This window comes from Uloborus diversus, chromosome 2 (assembly GCF_026930045.1).
Source record: "Uloborus diversus isolate 005 chromosome 2, Udiv.v.3.1, whole genome shotgun sequence".
Lineage (NCBI taxonomy): Eukaryota > Metazoa > Arthropoda > Arachnida > Araneae > Uloboridae > Uloborus > Uloborus diversus.
Genome location: NC_072732.1, coordinates 87,351,430 through 87,378,858, shown reverse-complemented (window position 1 = coordinate 87,378,858; position 27,429 = coordinate 87,351,430). Strand labels below are relative to the sequence as shown.

Below are 27,429 nucleotides of genomic sequence, written 5' to 3'. Positions count from 1 at the left end.
GTTGAGTTATAGAACGTTTTTTGTCGTCAATTGTGACTGCTATATCTCAAGAAATAACGAACAGAATCAAACAAAATTTTTTCGACAAGTAGCCCTTAGTGGGTATAAGAGCTGATTTTATTTTGGTGTCAACAGCTGAAAAGGGGGTGGCGCAATCGAATGTTCTCTTTTTCCATTGTGAGTACCCTATCTCAAGAAGTAAAGCTACGTTCTGGATGAAATTTGGAATAAATGTGAATCCATATGTAATCAGGCTTTGGTTCAATTTAGACGCCAATCGCTCCAAGAGGTGTTGATTTTTTTTTGAGCAATCATGATTGCTTTTTGTTCTCATTTGACAGTCCTTGACGTTGTGGTTCCTTTTTCAGCTTGGACCAGCAGCACCACCGCCCACCGGCGCGACGGCGGCACGGCTGCTCTGGTCCTGGGCACTGTCCCCCGGTATCCACTTCTGCTGGGTGGTGGCGTCCATGTCCTACACACGCATGCTCATACAACCTCGCCTACACGCACGCGCCTTTACACACATACACAGGACTACGTGCACACGCTTAAGCCTGCACGCACACAACTATACACACATAACCACCCAGGAGGAGGGACGTGCTTGGAGGGGGGGAGCCATTTCTAGAAACAATAACTCTAATGAGGAGGGTCTTGTCGCAACTCGTGATTGAAAAAAACATAATTTGAATTCAAAGTTTCAGAATTCAAATTAGAGTTGATTGGAGAAAGAGGGTCACAGGTTTTTTTTTTTTTTTTTTTTTGAGCAATCGCGATTGCTTATTGCTTTCATTTGACTGTCCTTGACGTTACGGTTCCTTTTTCAGCTTGCACCAAGGCTGCAGCACCACCGTCCATTTCGGCGGCGTTTATGGAAATGATCGGACATATTATCTCAATGACTTAAAATTTTTAACTGTTGCCATTTTATGTTTGTTAACAAATAAGTTATTTGTAATTAATTCAAGCAAGGCTTTTAAAATAACTTTCAATTTTCGCTCTTTGCTTTGCTTTTGCAATAATTCAGATATTGGGATGGTCGTCAAGTTTTTGCATGTGCAATTTTGTTTTTGTTGGGAATATTGCTTCCTCGTCAAGGGGGGGGGGGATCAGAAAAAAAGGAGAAAAATATAGAAGAAAGTTTCGTGATAGCCACAACATACTAGTTTTCAGTTTAGAACTAAAGACGCTTTAGAGTTACAAAGCAAATGTTTTGTGAGCAGTATGTGACAAAATGAAATTGAAATGAGAAATGTGAGCAAAAAATTAGACCAATTATTTTTTTTAAATTTAACTAAAAACATCAGCTATTGATTACTAACTTTTGCAGTTAAAAAAAAATCATTTTCGCAAAGCATGCCATTGTTCAAGACATTATTTGGAAAAATTCTTACCGGGAGGGGGGGGGGGTTATTAAAATTTTTAGTTTTCAATGATAACACACATCATATTCATTTACATATCGATTAGACTCTCTTTTCAAATAAATCTCTTAAAACGTATTTTATTATTTATTAGTGTAAAAATACTTCAAAGTCATCACGAAAAAGTATCTAGTCTTTAAAGCAGTGGACAAATATTTATCTAATTCAACAGAGTATGAAAGATTTCTTCTTTCAAAAAATAATTATTATGTTTTTGCAAAATTTCCTGAAATTTCAAAATGGGACATTTCTACGGAATATAGATAAATTTATTCAAGATAAACAATTTCCTCTTCATTTAATTTTGCATGGAGCACAGTAAGTTTAATATGTATATAAATAAGGTGATTATGGCGTCTCTCTTTTTTGAATAATAAAACAAAAATACTCTTTGAATTTAACAACAAAGTGTACTTATTTTTATTTTTGTGGAATACAGCAAAAAAAAAAAAATATTTACATTAATTAATTTTATTATAGTGTGAGTTTATTAAATATTTAGTTGATTTTTGCTCTGCTTTCGTAGTCTTTTCCACGAATATGTGACTGAAAATCAAATTATGCAAATAAGTTGTGTAAACTCATTCGCCCCTACGTACATCGATAATCCGGGTCAATAGTCAATATATCGATAATCCGGGGGGTAATAGTCAATCTATTTGTCAGTTACTCGAATTATTATAAGCTTTAAAAACTGGAAGAAAACAACTCAGTATTAAATATGAAAATACTAGTAATAAAGCATTGCATTTCTGAGCATAGTCCTAGTTTATTTTTTTATTTAATGAATAAAGCAAAGATATTTTCAACTCATCTAGACTCTCTGCCATTTACTTTCATTGTAGGGCACTTATTTCTTAAAAACCACAATATAAGTATTTTCGTTCATTTTTTATCTAAAAAAAGGCATAGGTAAGATAATTTTCGTTAGTATTTTCTATTGGAAACGTATTATTAATGCATATAAGAATAATATGAATAAAATTAAGGTAGTAGCCATGTACTTTTTTAATTTCGCAGATGTTAAAGCACAAGACTGGAGGTTCTTTTGGCTCTGTCTAAAAACATCTAGACCGAGATAGAGGATGCCAAAGTTGGCAGCCCGATCATCATTTTTTACTTGCGATTTTCGACAAAATATTTAAAATTCTTTATCACAGGAACGGTACAACATACTCTGTTGCAGTTTGTTTTGTTTAAAAGTTTTTTTTTTTTTTTTGTTAAAAAGATATGCACCATTTTGAAATGTGTGTTCAGTTATTCTTTCCACAGTTTTTTGAAGAAAAAAAAATATGTAATCATTTTTACGGATTTTCTCGAAAATGACAATCCCCAAAATTTTATTTTTTACTGTTGATTAGTATCACTTAGAACTACATTCCCTAAAAAAACATTAAATCAAAACAAAACACCCGACTGCGTAAAAACCAAAAAAAAAAAACTAAAAAGAAAAATGTGCAAGCCCAATAGTTAAGAATGTTACTAAGTACTACTGAATAACTACACCATTGAAATAGTTTTATAATCGTACACAGGTAAGAAAAATCATAAATTAAAAAGCAGAGTAGAAGGATCAACAGACAAATTTTAAATTTGATTCCACCATTCAAATGGGGGATTGATTCAAATTTGATCCCCCCATTCAAATTTTACGGGGTTCCTTGAATCAGAAAGGATTGGGCCGCGACTGTTGATCTTTCTATTCTGCTTTTTAATTTATGATTTGTCTTACCTGTGTACGATTATAAAACTATTTCAATGGGGTAGTTATTCAGTAGTACTTAATACCATTTAAACTACTGGGCTTATACATTTTTCTTTCTAGTTTTTTTGGTTTTTACGCAGTCGGGTTTTTGTTTTTATTTAATATTTTTTTTATTTTACACTTTTTAGTTAATTTTCACTGACTTAGTTATTATGATTAACTTAGTTATACATTTCGCAAGCTTGTCAATCCATGGAGAGAGTTTGTATCGTGAGGTTTATTAAATAACTTGCAGTGGTCTAAACTACTGATAATTAGTCCCTCTAGGGACCTAACACGGTTTAAGCTTGATCTTCAGCAAAAGTGCGCGAACTGCGGTTAACCACAGCACAGCAAGGCCGTATCCAGAGGGGGGTGGAGCCCAACGTCCCTCTCCCTCCCCCGAAACCCGAAATGTTTTGTACCGTAAAACAGAAGAAAGTTTTTTTGTTTTTAATTTCTAATGCCAGAAAAGGAAAATAACAAAGTTTGTTTATTCATAATTTAGTAACTATTAAACGAGTGAAAACTTGAAGAAATACAGAAAAAGCAATTTCTCATTAGCTGCAAAGCATACTTGAAATTTAGACCCTTAATTAGGATTTCCTGCTCTCTTTCCCAATTCAATTCAGTACCGTCCAGGGCCTTGTCAGTTTGGTAGACTTGCCCTCCTCCAGAGGCTTTCACAGAACTTTTGGGGCCCATCACAAATGACTTTTTCGGGCTCCCTCACTATTGTTTACTCCTATTTTCACCCCTAGTTTTAAAAATATTGGACAGCCTTCAGGCTCGGGCTCGAGCCAACAGGTGCCCCTTCTCCCCCTGTGCACGCCCCTGCCCTCCTCGCTCTAAAACTCGTATAAAACTAACACCGCACCGATTTGGAGCCGGGGACTCCCCAAGGACCGGGCCCCTTGTGTGCAATTAGGCTAGTATCTAGTTACCAAGATGTACCAGGATGTATCAGCTCCTTGATACATCCTGAGTAAAAAATGCAAAAATCATTATTTTCGCGTTTTTGTAGCATATTTTTAAGATCAATTTTTGTGACTGATATGTTCCATGTCTTGCCATTTATTTAATATCGAATTCAGTATTTCGGAAGTTCTTTTGTTATTGCTTGTTTTTATCTTACTTCTACTGCATTCTGTTAATATCTTAAGCATCTCTACAATTATACAATTATATTTGATAGCAATATAAGGATTGAACAGGAAAGAAAAATTATTTTAAAAGAACGAAAAAATGAAAAAAATCCCAAAATACCCTGGGGTATTTTGAGTATATATATATATATATATATATATATATATATATATATATATATATATATATATATATATATATATATATATATATATATATATATATATATATATATATATATATATATATATATATATATACTGGTGTGCAAAAATTAAGGACGAAGTCGAAAAATTAGCATATCAGTTGAACGAAGAGGCGGAGCGGACAGAAAGACCAATCAGGAGATTAAGTAAGTACGGTAGCACATGCGCAGATATGCAGGCAGACGTAATGGGGGACTGTCTGAGTATTATAAATCATGTTGTCGGTGTAAGATCAGTATTTCTGGCAAAGAGATTGCACGCCGTATAGCAGTTAAAATCACACCGAGTTGCTGCCTTAGCGAGAAATGGCGAATAATCAATCTGTTAGACGACATCTGGATGCTTTTATACGAGGTCGAATCATTGGGAAGTTGGAGGAAGGCCGCAGTGTGACAAATCTGGCTGCAGAGTTCGGAATTGCTCACAGCATCGTTTCACGACTTTGGAGACAATTTCAAACTACAGGAACGGCTATCCGGGGGTTCAGTAGTGGTTGTCCACGAGGAACCACACCCGCAGATGACCGTTATATTGTCTTACAGGCCAGAAGAAACAGGCGGCAGACAGCGGGAGAAATCGCTAGACACACGACACAGGCGACTGGACGACCGATATCGCGTTTTACCGTGGCCAGAAGACTGCACGGTCGTGGTCTGTTTGCACGACGCCCTATATGGTCTGTACCTCTAACGCCTGCCCATCGGAGAAAGCGTTCTCTGTGGTGCCGGGAACACCGGAATTGGAGAGACAATGAATGGGGACGAGTACTCTTTACAGATGAGAGCAGATTCAGTCTGAGTAGCGATTCTCATCGCATACTTATCTGGAGAGAGCGGGGAAGCCGCAATCATCCCTCGAACATCATTGAAAGGGACAGGTATCTAGGTCGCAATGTTCTCGTTTGGGGAGGCATCATGCTTGGTGATCGTACAGACCTTCACATCTTCGACGCAGGTTCAGTCAACGGGACCCGTTATTGTAACGAGATTCTTCTTCCATATGTGCGTCTTTTTAGAGGCGCTATGGGTCCGCAGTTCCTTTTCATGGACGACAATGCACCATGTCATCGCACACTAGCTGCCGAACATTTCTTAGAGAGTGAGGATATTGAACGTATGGATTGGCCGGCACGATCTCCGGATCTCAATCCCATCGAGCATGTGTGGGATTTTCTAGGCAGACGCTTGGCAGCTCGTACCTTACCACCAGTAACGATTCGGGAGCTTCGATTGGCGCTGCAAGACGAATGGGCAGCAATGCCTCAACAACTGATTGACACCCTCATTCTCAGCATGGGCAGACGCTGTGAAACCTGCCTAGCAGTCGGGGGAGATCATATCCCCTACTAAAGACCGGATGTTTCTCGCTGGACACCCATCACAGGGATGTTTCGGCCTTCAGTCGCATTGCGCTCTATGCTATTTTTTTAATAAAGCTTCTTTTTATCCCTCTGATTTCACTTTTAGTAAGTGTTGCTTACATTACACATGTCCTTACGTATTGGGGATCTTACGGTACTAAATGTGTTGATTTGGAAAGCTTTTGTACAAAGTTATATTGAAAAAACCGTCTCGTCCTTAATTTTTGCACACCAGTATATATATATATATATATATATATATATATATATATATATATATATATATATATATATATATATATATATATATATATATATATATATATATATATATATACATATATATATATATATATATATATATATATATATATATATATATATATATATATGTGTGTGTGTGTGTGTTAGGGCAATTTGCCAATGAATCCGAGAGCCCTCCCAAAAAAAATTTCTGGATACGGCCTTGCAGCACAGATAAATAAACAGCCTGTATAACTCATGATGACGCGAACTAGGAAAAGTCGTCGGTGAAATCTTTCTCGCAAAACTAAAAAAGCCTGCCAAGAAAGTGCACGTCACGATATTCAGTCCCCTAAATCACAACAAAAACAAATGCGACATGTTAGAGATGAAAATCGAATTTGTAGACTTCTTTCTTTTGATGCTTATTGCACGGGTTTATTTTGAGGAGGACTACAATCTGAGTGTCTTGCCTCCCTTGCGCATGATATATTTTTTATTACAGTACAGAATACATATAAACAACACATGAAAGAATTTACATCAGAAAGAGGGGAAGGGACGTGGTAGCCTGATCGATAGACTGTCGAATTCGGGGCCGGAGGGTCCTGAGTTCGAACCTCGATGGTCGAAGATCCACCATCGTCATTAAAGGGGACTGAGCGACGTTAAATATGCTCTTGGTCTCAATGTCCTCCAAGTGAAACGATACCTCTAGGGGTGCTAGCACCAGGTTACTATTAGCTCCTGGTCTAGTTCTAAATTCTCATTAACTGTTCGATCCGGTGATGGTGCTGCCATCTATCGGTATAAAAAGAATAATGGAAGCAAGGTACTTAGTATGCAGTCCTCGACATAAATACAGTTGTAGTCAGTTGTGACTCGGAATCGAAATCAATCGAAAGAGGGAAAAGTACATTCGGAGCGAGGGTGGGATTCAAACCCACCGAATCAAATGGGAGAAGCAATCGCTTAGACCACTCGGCCACTGAGGCTCCAATTGTTAGCCTTAGTAAACGAAAAATTCAGGCAGTGAAAGCTACCAGCATTTGTCGCAGGCTGTGTCGCTCGCAGGTAGCGTGAGATACGATCACGAACTGACAAAATGGCAATTGGTTGTTGATAAGTGAATTTTGATTACTGTCATGTATTTAGTGACACCCCAAGGTTGAGACAAATCGATTGACATAAGAATTTCCAAAATCGGCCAAGGCGTTTAGCATCTATAACGCCACATAGGAACATACATACATAGACTTATAAACACCCTCCTTTGTGCCGTGCACGAAGCAGTTGGGTAATAAAAAGGAGAGCTTCTACTTTTTCGTTTAAGATTTTAGAGACATTTGAAAAAAATGAGGAGTTTTCAGGAACATTTTATTTGTAAAGGTAGACGTGAAACTTCAATATTTAATTTATTAGCAAGTGGGCAGAAAACACTTCAAATTCATGCTGTTTTTACTATTTTATTTATTTTTTTTTCTTTTATTTTTTCAAAATTCTCATTTCAGGTGCAGCACATTTAGAAAATAAGAGTAAAACTCTTCGAACATTGCTTATTAACTTTCAAATGCCTGGATGTAAAATATTTTATATTAGTTTAATTTTTTTACTCATATTTATCTGAAAACTAATTTTGGAAATTCACTCGTTTTATTTGATATCACTTTATTAACTATTTTCTCATTTTCAGAAATATTTCAAAGTTGCTATTAACATATGATTCAAAATGAAAGAAGACACTGGTAATCATTACAAGATGTCTACCAAAAGCGGAAAATTGAAAATTATTCCCGAAGAGGATTTGAAAAGTTCTGAACCAATTGAACTTACGAAAATCAGAAAACTAAACGATGAAGATAACGAAATTGTGAGCTCTTCAGAAGTTGAACAAAAACCATCAAAACTGAAATCCATATTATCCGAAATACGGCAAATGAGAGTAGAGGTTCTTATATTCTTATACATGTTCGCATACGCTCTGCGAATGGTATCTCAAACAACCATAATAATGGACAAAGTATGTTTAGTTCATTTCAATCATTCTTCCAGCATTTGCTCAAATATATCAGACTATCCTGACATAAAAAACGAAGTTGTAAAATTAGCCAACAACTACATTATCGGATACAATCTATTGAGCTTTCTTCCTGCTTCCATTCTTGTTACATTTATAGGCTCATGGAGCGATAAGTACAGTCGAAAAATACCATTATTCATTGCATTGATGGGCATGCTCCTTGATGACATATTGATTACTCTCTTGTCAATATTCATGAATACCAGGGTAGAATATCTCTTTGTACCCGCCTTCCTCAATGGATTCTCTGGTAGCTTCGTGGCAATAACCGCCATAGCGTACAGTTACATTTCAGATGCTTCAACGCCAAGTAACCGGACAATGAAGTATACCTTGTTTCAAGCATCTTATGGTTTTGCAATGCCCATAGGAGTATTAGCAAGTGGATACATATTCATGTATTATGGATACGTGTCAATATTCTCGCTAGCTACAGCTGTACATGTCCTTGCTCTTCTGTGGCTACTTTTTGCAGTAGCCGAGACGAGAGGATTTGATTGCAAAGAAACGTGGCCAGAGAAGATTCGGAATTTGTTTTCCACAGAAAATGTCATACTAAGCTTTCGAGTTGCAATGAAGAACCGTCCAAATAATGGGAAAAGGCAAATATTTTTGCTTACCTTGTGCATGAGTCTGACACTCCTACATCAAGCTTGTAAGTATTATCTCAGTGTTGAAACCCATTAAATATTGCTAAAACCCACTACTGTAGGATTTTAAAAACCTATTTCCTGTCCGTAAGATGTTTCTATGACTGCATTTTCAACTATAAAGTTACTGCGAAATTATTACTTTTTTTTGTTAATGTGGATTTAGTAGTACTACAGGGTGCTCCAAAATAGATGGAAAAGTTTCATAAGGCTACCGATTTGGGAATGTTGGACCTACAGCTCTCTAGTGGATCTTGAATGAAAGAACGATGTGTTAAGCTTCAATTGGGCAACCACTAGACGTCTCTGTGCATTATCGATGATATCCCACTTGTTATTTATTATTCAGTGAATCAAAATGGCAATCAGGATAGTTGATTTAGGCACTTTAAGACTGTTCCCTCTAGATCACCAGTCTACCACCATCTGATGGGGTTCATATCCCCCTGCCTGCTAATCGTGACGAACTGAAAAATTGTATCACCGCAGTACTTGTTTCCGTGACTGCTTACATGCTGCAGTCAACTCTCCATATTTCGGATTTTTATGACTCGAGTATTCTTTTCCTCAAAGTATTCGTTGGGTGAATCATGAAAATACAAAGATTTTCCCAAAAAAACGAACTACCAATAACTTGGAGGGTTTAGCTGGACCCTTGGTACTTCGATTTATTGAGACTTTACTGTACACCGTCAGAAATTTGAGGTGTGACATCGTTCAGGCGTCAAGGCAGAGACCGCAGAACATTCATACAATTTTTTAAGGGAGGAGTAGGTACAGTGAAACAGGAAGAACAGTGAGAATAAAAAATGAAATTGAAAATTTTTGCTTCTCACTGTAGCCAAACTTCCCCTACTTTAAAATTTTCTTTCGAACCATTTTGACTCTTCGAAATATATGCGAGAGAAACTCCACCACTTCTTTTTGAATCTCCCTGTATCATTTTGTTACTTTTGTGTTACTGTAGCGAATACTAGAACTATTTTATCTTAATAAATATCAATGTAGCTGTCATTTCAATAACATTAGTTATTATTTTTAGACATTATCATTAGTACACTTTTTAAGTTTCCTTTTTAAAGATTTTTTTTTTGTTTACTTTATTTATAGTTGATATACAGAGTATCACTAAAACTACGCTTGGTATGCAATGATTCAGTATGATTGGATAACTATAAATTGAAAATAAACCTAAACTGACCAAAGCAACAAAAGTGTTTTTAGATTTATAGTAGTTTTAAATAGTTCATGCATTACGCTCAACAGATTGTGAGATAGTAGACTTATTTTTTCTTTATTCTTACAGTTCATTTGCTGGGTCTTTTAAAATTATTTCATGAAATTAAAGGTTCAAAAATATGTTCAAACTCCTGCGCAACAGGAAAAGGGATGTAAATGACGAGAAGATTTTTGAATAAAAGAAAACACCCCGAAAAAGTATTTCGTGATTATGAGTGAACTAGTTCTTTCCACTTAAGATGAACGTCTTCTTTAGTCGAAATAAGTTTAATTTAGGCAAATATAAGAAAAAGGGTGTTAAACAGAAATAATAGAGAGTCTTATATTGTTCTCGTAAAAAAATCTATTAAACTGTAGGTATCTTACATTAAACATTTTATAAATGTTTAATGTAACATTTAACATTTATTAACGCTAACAATGTAACATTTAATGGAAAAACGTACTAGCTGTTGATTTATAATCTAATTTTAATGCTCTTTCTTCCCCCAAAACTCGCACAAAGTCAGCTCACATAACTCGTGCGTGGTGGCGTAAAACGATATAATCAACAGTGACGCATGATTAAAATTTCATAATTTTGAAGACGAATTTTTGAACTTTATGTAAGCATTATATAATTTTAGACATTAAAAACTAGTCAGTAAACATCACATTGTAATTGTTTACGTCACATGTAATATTTGAGATTAAATCGCTTGAAACTACTATTGCGTAAAACGTTGATTTTCTCCAATGCTGTTTTTTTTTCTTTTTAGCCGTGTCACATTTAGGGGTGCCAACAGGGAGGGATTTTGGCGAAGTTGCGCCAGATACATTTGTGGGGGAGGGGAGATTTTTATTACTTTTTATTTATTTATTGTTTATTTTAATTTTAATTATTTATTTTATTCTATTTATATTTTGTTTTATTTAGTTTGTTAGTCTATGTGTCTCCCTGTGTGTATTTTTCATTGGCATAGAAAGAAACCCTTCGAATAAAATAATAATAATAGTAATTAAAAATAGATGAATAAAAAAATAAATAAAAGATATTTTTAAAAAAAGTAAAACAAGAGAGCTAAAATATTTAAAGGGGAAGGAGGGTTGAGAAAAAATGGGCATTTGTGCCATTAAACTGGGGTGGGGGGTCAAGGGTGGTTCAAAAATACATGCAAAAAAAACGGTTTCTCCTAGATAACAGGACACCCCTCAATATTTTAGACCTGTGAATAGCAATATACTGCAAGAATTTTAATTTCCCATTTCAACTGAAAGAGACCTCCTCCCACAAACTTCATAAGTATGGGGAGGGGGGGGGGTTAAAAAATACATTGAAATGAAATAACAATACTACATATTATAATATACACTAGTAGTATGCATATACATTGCAATAAAAAATTGTTTACAAAAAAAATCAGCTGGGGAAATTAAATGTTTCTAAATTTGTGTCATTTTCTATGCTTCGACTAATATTAAATCAAGGAGTCATTGAGCACCCTCTAAAAATTAGAGTAAGAAGCTAAAACTTTTACAGCATAATAGTATTAGTAAGTTGAAAAAAAAAATCGGAGGTGTCCTGGACTGTAGCTGAAAAAAAAAGTATTTTTTGAACCACCCAAATGGGCACCCCTGGTCACTTTCCTTGCCGGAGTGCATTATCCGAGTATATTATACTTTAACTTCGTATTGATTATAGTTACATATTTTTTATAATAGCTTTAGGTGCTATAGGATTTTCCTATGCTCATCATCGGTACAGTTGGGACAACACAAAATATTCTACCGTATTTGGAATCATAGCTGTTATTGGGACATTTTCTTCGGTGGTCATCGTCCCATTATTTAAAAGAATGAAACTTGGAGATGTAACGCTTGGTTTGGTTGGATCCGTTTCTACAATAGGCAGAAGTGTTTTAACGGGATTGGCATCGAAAGAATTTCTTTTCTATGCAGGTAAACTTTTAAATATATCACTGATATAAAATTGGCTTAAATAACTTAATGCAGTTGAACTTGGTTATAATGACATCGTTTATAGTGACAGCTCTGTTAATAAGTCAAGAAATGTCAGCTCTTTCATTTTCCCGCGAACGCAACTTATAAAACTTTTTGGTTATTGCATCATAAATATTCTGGACCCTTGATAATGACATAATAACAGAGTTCAACTTTAGTCTTGACTTAAACTCTAACGCATGCGAAAAACTCAGATAAAGATATAAATTTGCATGATCTGTACGTTTTGAAAGTGTGTCTAAAAATGCCAAAATAAGTTCAGTGAATTCCAGAAAAATGAAGTACTTATTTTATTACAAAGAAAATAAAAGATACCACAGATTTTTATATCATTACCTATATTTAAACATCAGATTGTTTTTTGACAAAAATAATGTAACAATATTCATAGCTCGCTGCGCACTGAAATACACCCGGAGCGGGTTCTGATTACTAAACATGCCAACTAGACCGTTGCCTAGGGCCCCCCTTCTTAGAACCCCAAATGGATAGAACTGTTTAATCTAAAGGCTAAAAATATAAAGTTTGACTTAAAGTGAGGGCCCAAAAAAGTTTTTCGCTTAGTGTCCCCGATATCTGAATTGGAACTTGACCCGAGGCGCGGGATATCCAGTAAAAAACAATGTTTATTTCTTACGTGGTATCTATTTTAATTAAAACATTTGCTTCAGGAATACTATTCAATTCATACGTCCGTCTGCAACCCAAACTGTCGCAAGGTTGACTTCATAGGTTCTTCGAAGGTTGCGCTTTTTGAAGTCTTCTTCAATCACAGAAAGCTTTAAACGGTGGGGCGACTCACGCGTCGGACGGAGGTTTGAACATGACCGTAGCTTGATCCTCGTAAAACTGGTAGTTGGTGTAATCGATTCGCTCTGACGTTTACCGTCATAAACTAAAATGGTAATGAACAGATTTTTTGGACTTACTTGTTAGATTCGGAAAAAATTGCAGGGCTTTTAATGAAAATTCTAACATTTCATTGCTGATACTAAGTATTTTCTTCCAACTCTATGCCACGAGATTTGATGCTTTCATTTGTTTTAGTATTTTACTATGTATGAAAGTTTGATTATTTAATTTCGTTTTATTCTCCTAGGAAATGTGACAGGAGCTCTGGGCATTTTAGTACCTTTAGCTGCACGATCAAGGATTTCAAAAATTGCATCTAAAGATGAAATGGGTAAGATTTAGTTTTTTTTTTCTCTCTAAAAATGCTTACTAACAAATTGAATAACATTGAACTCCAAGTCAAAAATAGTAGGGGAAAGGGAGTCACATGGCACACGGAGTAGTGATGTTCTGGATATTCCGTATCCGCGGATATCCGAGGGAAAACCAAGATCTGTATCCGTATCCGTATCCGTTACTTTTTTGACGGATCTTAAACGGATCATTTCTGTTCTAAAAACTTTTAGATATTTGAATAAAAGACTCTTAAATTCCGTTTAAATTAGGTTTTTTCCCTATTTAAATTATAAAGTATCATTTCAGAAGCCAATTTGTACCCCCCCCCCCCCGTTGCAAAAAGGAAGGGGAAATAAAATTTAAAAGTGTGTATCAGTTTGTCTTTTTGTGGCATCGTAGCTCCTAAACAGATACTAAACAGGAGGCCAACCTAAGAAAGTGTTCTTAGGTTGGCCTCCTTTTTTTAGAACTTTAATTACCGGAGATATTAATTAAAAACCGACTTAACCTTTTTTACAATTATGGTAGTAAAAACTTACCCGTACGTTAAAAATGTTGGCCCTAAGTGAAAGAACGAAGTTTTCTGCGTTTGATATTTATTTGAAACTTCTATTATGTACAATAGGAACTATTATCTTCTTAAGTAAATTTTAAATGCAATTCTAAGCTTTTATACGCGTGATTGGTAACGATTTCATAGTCGGAAGGTAAGGAGAAAAATCTCAATGATTTAAAATTTTTACCTGCTGTCAGTTCATATTTGTTAACAAATGTGTGTTCTGACCCGTGAAATTCATCTTAATATGAGGTCGGTTCTCTGAGACATGTTTTGTTTTGTTTTTTTTTAATTTTCTATTCAATATTAGTTTTTGTTATTGATTTGGGGTTTCTGTTATTCTTCATTTTTGTTTTTCTCGGCATCCTTCAAAAAAAGTGAGACTAAATTCTCTATTTACTGTTTGTAAAGGTTTTCCGTGTTATTCCGTCGGTCGGAGTAATTTGGGTGGAATGGGTCAAAGCTACATTTATGCTGAAATAAAAGGCGAAAAATTATTTCAAGCCTGTCCAGTAGCAGCTTTACACTCTTGCTCCTGTATCCTACATCTACCGAGTAAGCTAGAAATAATTTCGCACATTCCATCTAAGCATTTATGCAGTGCTGGCAAATTCCTTCCAACTGTCCCTCAATTTTAACAGAGATTTCTTTAAAGAGTAAATCATAGTCTTGATTATATTTTTGCCGCAGTTGGCATTTTTTGAAGAAATTGCCATTATTCTGACGGGAGTACCTTCCGTAACAAATTTTACACTTGGATAGTTGAATTGGGTCAAAAAAAAAAATTGAGATCCGTATCCGTATCCGCGGATCTTGACACTAATGATCCGTATCCACGGATATACTATTTTAACGATCCGGCACATCACTAACACGGAGCACATGTGAGTATGGATTTTTTTACTAAAATAACTTCAAGCAAAAAAACTTGAAAAATTTTCAAGTAATGATATCATTACTACATCTTGGCCATACTTTTAGAACAAAAAGACATTTATGATTCTGTGGTGGAAACTTCTTTGTTTTTGCAATTGATGTATGTAATTTTATTAATATTTTTCTCGTGAAAGCATATTTCAAACTAATTAGCTAAACCTTATTATTGCAAACCTTTATATAAATATTCAAGTAAAGTTGTGACAGTCTTTAATACTTTTTTTTAATTAAAATAAGAATGCTCTTTCTTTGGAAGTTAGCTAAGGTATGATGATTATGATATCGAATGATTACGATATCGAATTATAGATAAATAAGTATCATTTATCTATAATTCGATGGCAACTTGATTGTCATTTATTATATTGTAATAATTCATTTATTATTATAATAATAATAATTAATTTATTATTATAATAATAATAATTCATTTATTATTATTGTAATTACTGTTATTAAATATTTATTTACTTTTTTTTTCAATTCTTTTGTTGCTAAAGAGCTGTTATACAATATAGTGTTGTATAATGCTTCAGGAAATAAAACGACACAAAAAAGTTTCATTAAGATAAAATCTGGAGTTTAAAATCGTTTTAAAATACACTTAAAAATGTATTTAAAAAAGATTTTAAACTTCAGTTTAAACTCTGCATGGAGTACAAAAGCAATTAATAAGTAGAATAGTTTTTGTTCGATTCTATCCAATTTGCAGAATAGTGTACGAGACTTTTGACAGTGAGCAGTTATATATTTATTTGGTGAAAATTAGTTTCTTTATGGCACAATTTAAGCTGACGCAGTGTAGGTGACAAACTCTTCAACGTTCAAATGTACACCTACAATATTTTTAGAATATAATGCTTGTCTTGCATTTTCAATTGTGATCATATGTGCCCCTTCTCCTATAGGGGAAAAAGTGAACAACTGAATATATTTTTTAAAAATATTATAAAGGAAAGGAATATCTATTTTTTTAAATCTCAAAAAACTTCTTGACACAAAGAACAAACTATTCGATCATGAGGACATTTTTTCCGCTTTTAAATTCATAATAAACTTTGAAAAATAAAGAAATAAAAAACTTATTAACATATGCCCTCTTTTCACCTGCATGAAAATAAACTTTTCATTTTCATAAGTTTAATGTAAACAAAGGGCTGGTACATTTTTCTTTATTATTTGATCAATCTGTATTACATCGATGCAACGGAGAACGGGCAAAGTGATCAGATAAAATTTGGAGGGTTTTTCTAGACTGAATATCCACATAAGTATATCAAAATTAGCAATCGTCTTAAGATTAAGTTGCATTATCTGAAGAAATTTGAATAAAGATCTAACCCCATGACTTTATTTCAGGTAAAATATTTTCTTTTCTGTCTATGGTGGAGACAAGTATCCCTTTTATATTTTCTGCCGCAGTTACTCAAATCTTCAACGCAACTTTAGACTTCTTCCCTGGATTGATTTTTATAATTTTGGGTGTAATGTCTATTTCGCAAGTTGTAGTATTCTGGTAAGTATAAAAATTATTTTGAAATTCAATTTAGAAGCTCATTATAAGTTGAACTCTGTAAAGTGTTCTCTTGTGAGCGGAATATTTAATAATATAGGGGAAAAACGGGCAACGTGAATACCTTAAGCTTTTCTTGATTATTGTCGTTTAGTTATAACTTTGGAAAGTGAAACAAATGTTTATATTCAGTCTCCATTTAATGAACTTATGTAATGCAGTAACAGTTTTCCTTAATATTAATTACACTATTAGATATAAGGCCAGTTTTCAACAATGGCTTGAATATCCACTTTGCCCTACACTCCGGGTAAAGTCGATTCGGTACTAGGGCAAAGCGAATAACAACATTATTTGTTATGAAACTAAACATTAAAAATAAAATACCTATTGAAATTTAAATGGACATATCCAAAAAACATTTCTTTGCTACAATGCTAATTATTGTAGTTATTACAAACAAAGAAATTGAACTTAAAAATAAAATAAGCATTGAATGTTAAAGGCTCACATTAAAAAAGATTTTTCTACAATATTAATTATTGCAGTAATTAATATAACAACAAAGAAATTAAACTAAAAAAAAGTCAACATCTTAAATTTAGGAGCATATTAAAAAAAAAAAAAAACATTTTTCTGCTACAATACTAAATATTGGAGTTATCACAAACAAAATCATTACCATTTTCGAATGCTGAACACTCTTTATGACACCACTGAGTACAAATACGACATTGTATCCTGTTTTCCATTGGCTGATCATCTTCTTCAATAAACATTTCACCACAGAAAACGCACCTTACATCATAAAATTTCTTTAATTCCTTCCTCTTATCGTTCTCTTATGCAGTCCTATGTTTTGTAGCAAAGATTTTTGATTTAATTTTTTTGGTAGTGGTCTTTTAAGTTGCTTTAGTTGAAACATCATCAAGTTACTTATAAAAGTCTTTTTTGATTTTTCAAATTTTCATTTCTGATTGTCCTTTACTGGACTACTTGTCAGCAGTGAAGATCTCTGAAGCTTTCGTTTACGTGTTGTTATTCGTTTAACAGGCTGAGGAATAGGTTGTAAAACTATAAGACTGTAGTAGTTGTTAGAACATCCAGGTTTGGGTGAAGCGGTGGGAACATCAGTGCCTTGGACTTATTCTGTTGTTTCGGATCCCATGGGAGTATAAGGACAGTGTTCAATGGTAGCATTGGCTTGAGATCTCAAAATTGAAGGATTTCCAGGTTCGGATAAAGGGACTTGTCATGACCGGACATATTGAATATAGTATCCACTGCCGGCCAACTAATTACTTGGGAGTTATAGGCAAAATTCGCTTTGCCCGGGGTATCCACTTTAGCCGGGTTTCCCCTACAGGGTGCCCACTAAAATTCTTTGTCACCATAACAATTTCTGAACGGCAAGAACCATAATTATAAAAGTGGAGGTCTTGGTACCGCAAAGATGCAATGCGCTACACAATGAAGCCACTTGCAGCGCCACCGGGTGAAAAAACTCAGAGTTCGCGTTCCTATCTCAGAAACGGTAGTAGATACGGGACAAAACTCAATTACAAAGTTGTTCAGAATCATCAAATTAAGAAAGGAAAGACATTTTTTGCACATTAATGTTAAGAATCGAACTATAGTTTAGATTCCAGCTACAAGTCGTCGGGCATGGTGGTTGCGTAGAGAAGCACCAGAACCTTTAGGTTTAATCTCTTTTAGTAATAGTTCATCACGCAGCAAGTGTATGAAACCTGTCTACCAACATTGCAAGAACTTATAACGGTTGCCCAAATGAAAAGTGGACTGGTGCGATAACGTCAGAATGACTGATTCGATTACAGCGCCACTGTACAAGTATATAAACGGTGGTATGAGTTATGCATTAGGTTGAACCGAAAAATAAGTAAAGTTATCACTGTTTTTGCGTATATTTAGTACCTAGTACCTGAAAATCGGCCCTCGGTCTAAGTTAGAAGGCATAACTAGGGGACCTGATAACAAGGACCTGATGAAAAAACGTAAAATGTGGGGAAAACGTAGATTTGACGGACGTAAAATCGGGGTTTCACTGAAATCCTCTTTCATGTTCTTTTTACTAGGTTTTCTGCTTTAACAATATTGCTTTTTGAAAGCAGACGATATTTTTCAGTGCTTAAGCGCAAGAATAATAATGTCGCGCTAAGTCTCACAGTGACCTTTTAACTGTGTCTGGTGGGATGTGGCCCATATGATTGGTATGGCTGCTTACAAAATGCATTGAAATAGTTTCCTGAGTATTATAATATAAAAATTGAGACTTAGAAAATAAGTAAGGTTGTGCCACTGGCAGCCATTAGTGCCCATGGGACGTGTTTGGCAATTTGCTATGAACAATTGACAATACTCTGTAAAACATATGAAAAAATCAGCACCCAGAAAATAAGTAAAGTTATCACTGTTTTTACGTACATTCAGTACCCAGTACCTGAAAATTGGCCCTCGGTCTAAGTTAGCAGGCATAACTGGGGGACCTGATAACTGGGACCTGATGAAAAATTGTGAAATGTGGGGGAAACGTAGATACGAGGGACGTAAAGTTGGGATCTCACTGAAATCCTATTTCATGTTCTATTTACTAGGTTTTCTGCATTAACAATACTGCTTTTGGAAATCAGACGATATTTTTCAGTGCTTAAGAGTCATTGTCTGTAAGAATCAGGCAGTTTAAAGCATTTGTGATTGTTGACATTTTAAATTTTTTTTTATTTTCACATATGTTGTTCCTTATCATAAATGTAATGTAAATCCGAAATTTGAGCTTTGTCTGACTCACCATTTTTGAGAAAACAATTTTTTTTTGTTTAGGGGGCGTGGCACATTTTTGCCGGTTTTTCAAATTTGCAGATTTTAATGTGCTTGTTGCTTGAAGCGCCCTTATAATGACGTGGATTTTTTAATTCCATATTACTATATGGTCTTGTTAGATACTGTTACAGCTGTCAAATCGGTGACACTACGAGGGCGACGCCCACAAACTCCGTTTAAAAATGACCGAAAATGAATTTTTTTCTATATTCAAGGCCAATTTTCTCAAAGCGCCTTCATGATGACACCAACATTTTTAGATCATTTTCTAGCCACACTTACATACATCAAAAATATGTATCAAAATTGGCGTCACTATAAGGGCGCCAGCAGATATTGGAACTTTTATTCAATAAATTTCACAAAAACACAAATATTTAGAATCTAATTACAACTGTCGCCCTCATAGCAGATACCGGATACTACATTAGGTTGATAACCAACATGTTTGTCTAACATTTGCACAAAAAAAATCGGTGTCACTCCTATTATTTTTGGAAATATAATCGTTCCAAGTTAGTACGTTATGACGTTTTTTTTTATATTTATTTATTTAATATTTTCACACCCAGATTTTTTTTGTACATATTTATTTTTAATTTAATACAAAGAAGTGTACCTTATAACATAAACAGCTTTGGGCAGCAAGAGAGTCTTTTTCTTGAATAGAAAATGTCCGTTTTGATATAGGTACCAGGTGGATCTATTGTGCATAACATGTCTAGACTATTATACCAATACTCGTCTTGTTTTTTCCGGCCAAACAAATTTATTTATTCCAATTGTTCTTGACATGCATTTGACATAAACTTGCAAATGGTCAACTTCTACTCTTTTTCTGGGATACCATGTTTTCCCATGCTTTAGTGCTACAAAATTAGCAGTTTTCAATAAGAGATGATCGTCTTTCTGAAATTGGTTTGACTTGATTCTTAATGTTTTCTTCGTTTTGGTCTACGTTATCCTCAAATTCAGTTTCAGATTCTGAATGTTCGCTTTCTTCAATATTCTCATTTGATGTATTGAGAATGCATTCGTTTTTTTGTTTCTTCCATCGAAAAAAAAGGATAGGATTTGTTTCATAGTACAATACTCTGAAGCAACGAACAGTTTTTTCCCCGTTACGAACTGCATTTCTCATCTAGTGTGCAACTTGACAGGAATGTTGTTTTTTCCCAGTATTTTCACCAATCGTAAATTGTTCTTATAAATACTCCTTCTGCTTTGAAGTGAACTTGAACTGAGCTCGTAAAGATAGGGACCATCCAATTTCATTAAATTAAACTTTTGGCAATGCAGAGGTATTTATTAGTTGAAAATTTGAAGCATTTATATAAGATGTTTGCAAGAGCTTCTCTCTATACATCTTTCGTATTAAATCCATTTGCAAGTTGAGGTATGTCAAGAACAATTGGAATAAATAGATTTGTTTGGCCGAAAAAACAAGATGAGTATTGGTATGATAATCTAGACATATTATGCACAATACATCTGCCTGTACCTATATCAAAACGGACATTTTCTATTCAAGAAAAAGACGCTCTTACTGCCCAAAGCTATTTATGTTAAAAGATACACATTTTTGTATTAAATTAAAAATAAATATGTTCAAAAAACTATCTGGGGGTGAAAAGATTAAATAAATAAATATAAAAAAACGCCATAACGTACTAACTTCGAACGATTATATTTCCAAAAATAATAGGAGTGACACCGATTTTTTTTTTGTGCAAATGTTAGACAAACATGTTGGTTATCAACCTAATTTAGTATCAGATCTCTGCTATGAGGGCGACAGTTGTAGTTAGATTTTAAATATTTGTGTTTTTGTGAAATTTATCGAATAAAAGTTCCAATATCTTCTGGCGCCCTTATAGTGACACCGATTTTGATACATATTTTTGATGTATGTAAGTGTGGCTAGAAAATGATCTAAAAATGTTGGTGTCATCATGAAGGCGCTTTGAGAAAATTGGCCTTGAATATAGAAAAAAATTCATTTTCGGTCATTTTTAAACGGAGTTCGTGGCCGTCGCCCTCGTAGTGACACCGATTTGACAGCTGTAATAGCATCTAAGAAGACCATATAATAGTATAGAATTTAAAAATCCATGTCATTATAGGGGCGCTTAAAGCAACAAGAACTTTAAAATCTACAAATTTGAAAAACACGCAAAAATGTGCCACGCCCCGAAATTAAAAAATTTAATTTCCCAAAAACGGTAAGGCAGACAAAGCTCATATTTTGCACAAACATTACATTCATGATAAGGAACAACATTTGCAAAAATAAAGAAAATTAAAAATGTCAACAATCACAACCTGCCTGATCCTTACAGACAATGACTCTTAAGCGCAAGAATAATAACGTCGCGCTCGTACTCACAGCGATGTTTTAACTGTGTCTGGAGGGATGTTTGGCCCATACGATTGGTCTGGCAGCTTACAAAATGTTTTGAATAGTTCTCTGAGTATCACAATATAAAAATTGAGACTTAGAAAATAAGTAAGTTTATCACTGTTTTTGCGTACATTCAGTTGTGTCTGGCGGGATGTTTGGCCCATACGATTAGCCTGGCAGCTTACAAAATGTTTTGGAATAGCTCCCTGAGCATCATTATATAAAATTTGAGACTTAGAAAATAAGTAATGTTATCACTGTTTTTGCATACATTAAGTACGTAGTACCTGCAAATTTGCCCTAGGTCCAAGTTGATAGACACACGTATGTTCAAAGTACATGCTAACTCTATTCTGTCCTACACATTTTGTTACTTAGAAAATAAGTAAGGTCTGGCCACCCTGGGCTCTCCGACTATTACTCACATGCACGCGTCATGCTTCAATAATCAGCAATTGGTTGATAAGTACATTTCCTAAAGTAAAGGGAAAAAAAAGCTCCAGAATAATATTGGATATTTTGAAAAAAAATAAAGATTCCCTAGGGTACTTCTGTTACATGTGCGACACTAAGTGCATTTTTTCATGTAAGCGATCAATTTTCATTTTATATATTGCCAGCATTTTCATTTAAAGTTACTTAGAAACCTTCTTGGTTGGGGCGATACTGTACATTATTTTGATTTTTTTTTTTTTTTTTGCATTGCTTTTAAACGAAACGCTGTATTGATCTAAAAAGAAGGGAGGGTATTACCATTTTTCTGCAAGAGGAATACAAATATTCTTAACATTACGTATTAATACCTTTATTGTAAGTATTCAGCATATGTTTATACTTTTATACAGGTAACAACTTCAAAACATACCAAGAGCGCTCAAGTCGCTGGTATTGCAATTGCATATTCAAATGCATGGAACAGTCTTAATTCAAAAGCTTTTATTCCTCCAAACACTCAAGTAACTGATCTATATTTTTAACGGGGAAAATACATAGGAAATGAAACAAATATTTCGCAATTTTTAAAAATAATCCTCCTTTGATGCGAGTCAATGACCTGATAATCATTCCTCTTTAAGTATAGACAAATTAAGATTAAAAACTGTATCATTAGTTCCTTTTTGTCGCCAAAAAATGTCAATGAGACTTATGTACTGGGTGTCCCAATAATTACTTCCCCTGTATACGAATCCCTAGCTGTCTAACCGCTGAACCAATCGAACCAAAATTTTTGATATGGTTATTTGAAGGTATGCACTCGAGATAGCGATGATTTTAAACAATCCACTTCTCATGTTTATGGTTACAGGGAACAAACCTCAAAACTTTCAAGTAGCAAAACCCACTTCTTGCACAAATTGATCAGCGTGTTAAAAAACTTCAAACAGCGTAGTAACAATTGGCACGTGACAAAAATTGTTAGTCAGAAAAATCAAGCCCTGGATAAAGACATACTTTTCCGCATAGCACTGTAAATATTTTTCCATTACTGGTGCTTGTACAACTGCCTAATCCTCTGAGGCATGCGAAGTTCGTCAAAAAGCCATCTTTTTATGGTGTCATTAGGCCAAAAAGGCTCATCTTTGCAAATGTTTTAAGCCTGCAACGTCTCACGAAACTCGTTCCAATGACTTGTACGGTTTTCAATACGCTGATCTAGTTGCGCAAAAGCGCAAGAAATAAAATGACTGTTCTGAATCAAAAATTCATCCACTCTAACCGTAACCGTAAGCACTGCGTTGTTTAAAATCATCACAAATTCGAGTACAGACCTTCAAATAACAATATTTATAATTTTGGTTTGATTCTTGCAGCGGATATGCCGTTAGAGCTTCACATGTAGGGAAAGTTATTCTTGGATCACCCTGTATATTGTAATAGCTATAATATTGTCAAAAAAGTTCAAAGCAGAAGCATGTACAAAAGAATTGCATACAATATTAATATGTTAGTGCCTCTTTTTCTTTTTTTGGTAATTTTATTTACTTTTGTTGCAGGTGGATATCTCGGCTCCCAAAACCAAGCTATGATGAAAATGACGATCCAGCAAACAAAATGGAAAACAAAGAACCTATTTTCTTTATTCGAAGCAACAGCATATGCGAAAATGTTGTGTAGGATGTTAGTGTAATTTATCACAACAGTGATATTGTTATTTAGTTTTGTTGAAGATGAATATCACTGCTTCCACAAGGAAACTATGATGTAAATGAAGATACATCAAACTAAAATAAAAGTATAGGTATAGCTAAAAACACATATGCTACGACCTGAAAAAGTCAGTCTGATTTTAAATTCAATCAGATTGTTCATTTTGTTTATTTATTTTTATTTATTGCATCTATGTTGAAATGTTCATCTATTTTAATAAGCTTTGTTCATCTCATGAGATCTTTCTTTAAAATCATTTTTTGTAAATAAAATTATAAAAAAAAAAACATTCGTAATGATTTTTAGCATTTTTCAGTTTCTTAGCAAATATTATTTGATGCAAATATTGATGAAATTTCAATTGCAATGAATGAAATAGTTATGGGACAGCAATCACTGGTCTTTTTAACCATGTCGGTCCCAATAAACAGTTGGTTACTAATATAATAATAACCGGAAAGTGCTGGCTAATACTAAAAGATTCATATTTGGATTTCGTATAATCCACATGCTGAAAAACATTCACTAAAAAACCTATCGAAGGGTAATCCGCAAAAAAGACTTAGAGAATTGGCCTTTTTACCCGACTACGCCAAAGGCTAAAGAAAGGGTTATGATTTTAGCAGTCTATGTATGTTTGTATTTGCTTTCGTTCCAGCGTAGCGCCTAAATTATTCGTCTAGTTTTGATAAATGAGCTGTCATTCGTTCCGTAATTGTAACACGGGTAATATAGGCTACATTTTAACCGACTTCAGGAATAGGAAAAGTCGATTTTACCTGATAAATCCAGATTTTAACCAATTTCATTTCTTTCTCTTTTTAGCACGGGTTTTAAATAAATGTATTAAAAACTGTAACCATAATAATGAAAAAACACCAGAAGGTATTCAACAGTTTAGTTGTTGATTGTTATTCTAGTCATATTAAGTAAGAGCAATCTTTTACAATCTACGCTTTCTACCAGTTTTATATACTAACATAATAATTTAATTTACCATTCTTGTATATCAAACTAAGACGCGTGCTGGTTAAGGCTGAAGTGCTCAAGCTATTGTATCACTCGTTTTATTCTTCTTGCGTCACAGGTTAAAACGGAAATATTTACAAATAAAAGGTCAATCCACTGACACTATTTTAGTCTGTAATGTAGAAGATTTTTGGTGGCGGATTGAGTTTAAACTTAGAGGATGTTCGCATGTTCACATGCTGATCTGATGTAATGATATGCCGGATTGGAGTTCACCCACAGAAATTAAATTGATAGACAGCGTGGTTATTTGTCAGATTCCGACAGATGACACATTACTTCAATTAGTCTGTCGATTACACACCCATCACCTCACCGCTACATACTACAACAAAGCGATTCTAATACGTGTAGATTTGGATTTTCAATACTTGTATCAGATGCTACAAAAGCACTTTATGACCAGTAAGCCAGAAGGAATAGCGGTAGGTTTTACGAATTGAAGCAAGATTAAGCTGAAATAATGATTAATAATTGTAACGTGAGACTACTGCTTCGGTGTGGGCGTATATTGATATACAACTTATTGTAGCGGGGAAGTTCTAATTAATGAAATAATACCCATCTGCCGTAGAATCCCTTCAGGGGACTAAACTATTCATTCGATTTTGATGAATAAGGTGTCAATAGATTCGTTATTATAGCCCGGGAAACATAGGCTACATTTTAACCTACTTCAAATGTAGTATAAGACGATTTTTTGATTAAAAAAATAGCAGTTTTTGTATATACGTATGTTTCACTGTAGCGCCTAACTATTCGCAACTCCAACGAACTATAGGGGGCACTGCAGTCACTGTCTAATGGCCGACTTAAAAACTAAAACAAACGCATGTGGTAACGAAGAAAATGCTAAAAGTGTTGTGATTTTTGTTCGTATGTATGATATTTTTCGCTTTATTCTTTTTAAATTAATTTTCAAAGTCTTGTGGATATTCTGGTCCACGTAGAAAGAAATGAGAATTCAAGAAGCATTACTAAACGTCAAAGATTAATGCAAACTACGTAGTTCGTAGTTCTAAGCAGCTATTTCCACGATGTTGAATTCGATATTTATCAATTCTTGATAAAACTAAATAATAATTGTGGCCTGACAAGAACAACAATTAATGCTAGAAAATTCAATATGACATTACAAATTATTATCGAAAGAAGATGATACTTCTTTGCCTTGCTTGGCTAGCGCTTATTGTTTTGCATTTGTTGCTGAGTTATTTCTCTCGAATTCCCGAATCGGTTAATTTAAAATTTTTCTGTTTCGATTTTTCTAATTTCTGAGTTACGATTTAATTATGTCAAGTTATGCAAATCATCTACAGAATTCTTACGGATATATGGTGGTAGTTTTCTTTTAAGTGGATTGACAATTATTTCTTTTTACTTATCGAATTCTGTAATCTTACTACCATTTTATTCCACTCATGATAAAAATTAAAAATGGTTTAACTAAAAACGCGAAATCTCGCCAAAGCTACTTTGCTCGCACAATACTAAAACTATAACCCTAAACAAATTTGGCGAAACCTTTCAACTGAGAATAAAAGGAATAAAGTAAATTCTTTCTCGGTGAAACATTTTTCATTTTGTTCTACGATAATATATTCAAGAAAATATTATTTTCATACCGTCCATTTCAACTAAATGCTGCTGTAAAAGTTGGTTAGTTAAATTAATTTAAGATTAAAAAAAACTCATATTCTTACAAATTCATACAAAACAATAAAATTTTTTACCTTGTATAACGTTATCCAAGTTTGTTAATCCAGTTTTCGCTTTCACCATTTTCAATCAACTCATATTTTAGAAGGAAATAAGGAAAACTAACATTATTTTGAGAAGCTCGAGAACACTACTAAGGGACGAATTAATTTCTGTAGCTGAAAGCAAACTAAGACTTATCGATTGCGTTAATAAATACTCAGAACAAACTGCCTGTGTTTACGTCAACAGACACACGTGGAACGCAACGTGGCAATGTTTTAGTTTCATCGGAAGTTTTGTAAATCACCGCAAGGTAGCGTATTCGAGCGCTGGAGTTCCGAATTGATCCAAATTTTATGAATAAGGTGTCAACTGATTCGTCATTATCGCCCGAGTAACGTAAGCTATATTACAATCGACTTCAGCAATAGGAGGAGTCAATTTTACCTTGTAAATCTCGATTTTAACCGATTTCTTTTAGCGTGGGTTTTAAATAATTTTATTGATAACCCGACTAAGGGAACAAAGGGTAAGAAACAAGTTTGGTGTTAGACTATTATAGTCTAATTAGGTAAGATTAATCTCTTATAGTTTGAATTTTCTATCAGTTTCATACAATAACAATTAATTTAATTTACCATTCTTGTACATTAAACTAAAATGCCTACTGTAAATTACTCACGCTAATATTTTGTAGTCCATTACAGATTAATACGGAAAATATAAAAATAAAATAAAAGGTTAAAAAACTGAAACTCAACTACGGCAAAAAACACTAAAAGGTAAGAAACAAGGTAGGTGCTGTTTGATATCATCGTCTTGTTGAGTAAAACCAATAATTTGATGGTTTAGATATTCCTATTTATTTAGTTCGATTGGAATCCTCTGTCACTTTCACATTAATAACATTATAATTCAATTCAAATACCGCAGTCGTGCTTTGATAAAACAAACTGTAGTTGAGAACGCACGACAACGGCATTTGAATTGAATTATAATATTATTAATGTGAAAGTGACA

The 27,429-nt window shown here is 34.1% G+C and overlaps 1 protein-coding gene across 1 annotated transcript; it reads left to right on the top strand.

Moving 5' to 3' along the window:
* The first annotated feature begins 8,062 nt into the window (after positions 1 to 8,062).
* LOC129216400 (proton-coupled folate transporter-like) lies at positions 8,063 to 23,899 on the top strand. The gene is made up of 5 exons (XM_054850615.1): positions 8,063 to 8,861; positions 11,797 to 12,033; positions 13,196 to 13,279; positions 16,136 to 16,292; positions 23,526 to 23,899. The coding sequence occupies exons 1-5, from the start codon at positions 8,063 to 8,065 to the stop codon at positions 23,644 to 23,646; spliced, it is 1,398 nt and encodes a 465-aa protein (XP_054706590.1). The 3' UTR covers positions 23,647 to 23,899.
* The last annotated feature ends 3,530 nt before the right edge of the window (positions 23,900 to 27,429 follow it).

Coding starts and splice junctions, on each gene's coding strand:
- LOC129216400 (XM_054850615.1), top strand. CDS start 8,063: ATGAGAGTAGAGGTTCTTATATTCTTATACATGTTCGCATACGCTCTG. Junction 8,862..11,796: donor GACACTCCTACATCAAGCTT/GTAAGTATTATC, acceptor TTTTTATAATAG/CTTTAGGTGCTATAGGATTT. Junction 16,293..23,525: donor TCGCAAGTTGTAGTATTCTG/GTAAGTATAAAA, acceptor CTTTTGTTGCAG/GTGGATATCTCGGCTCCCAA.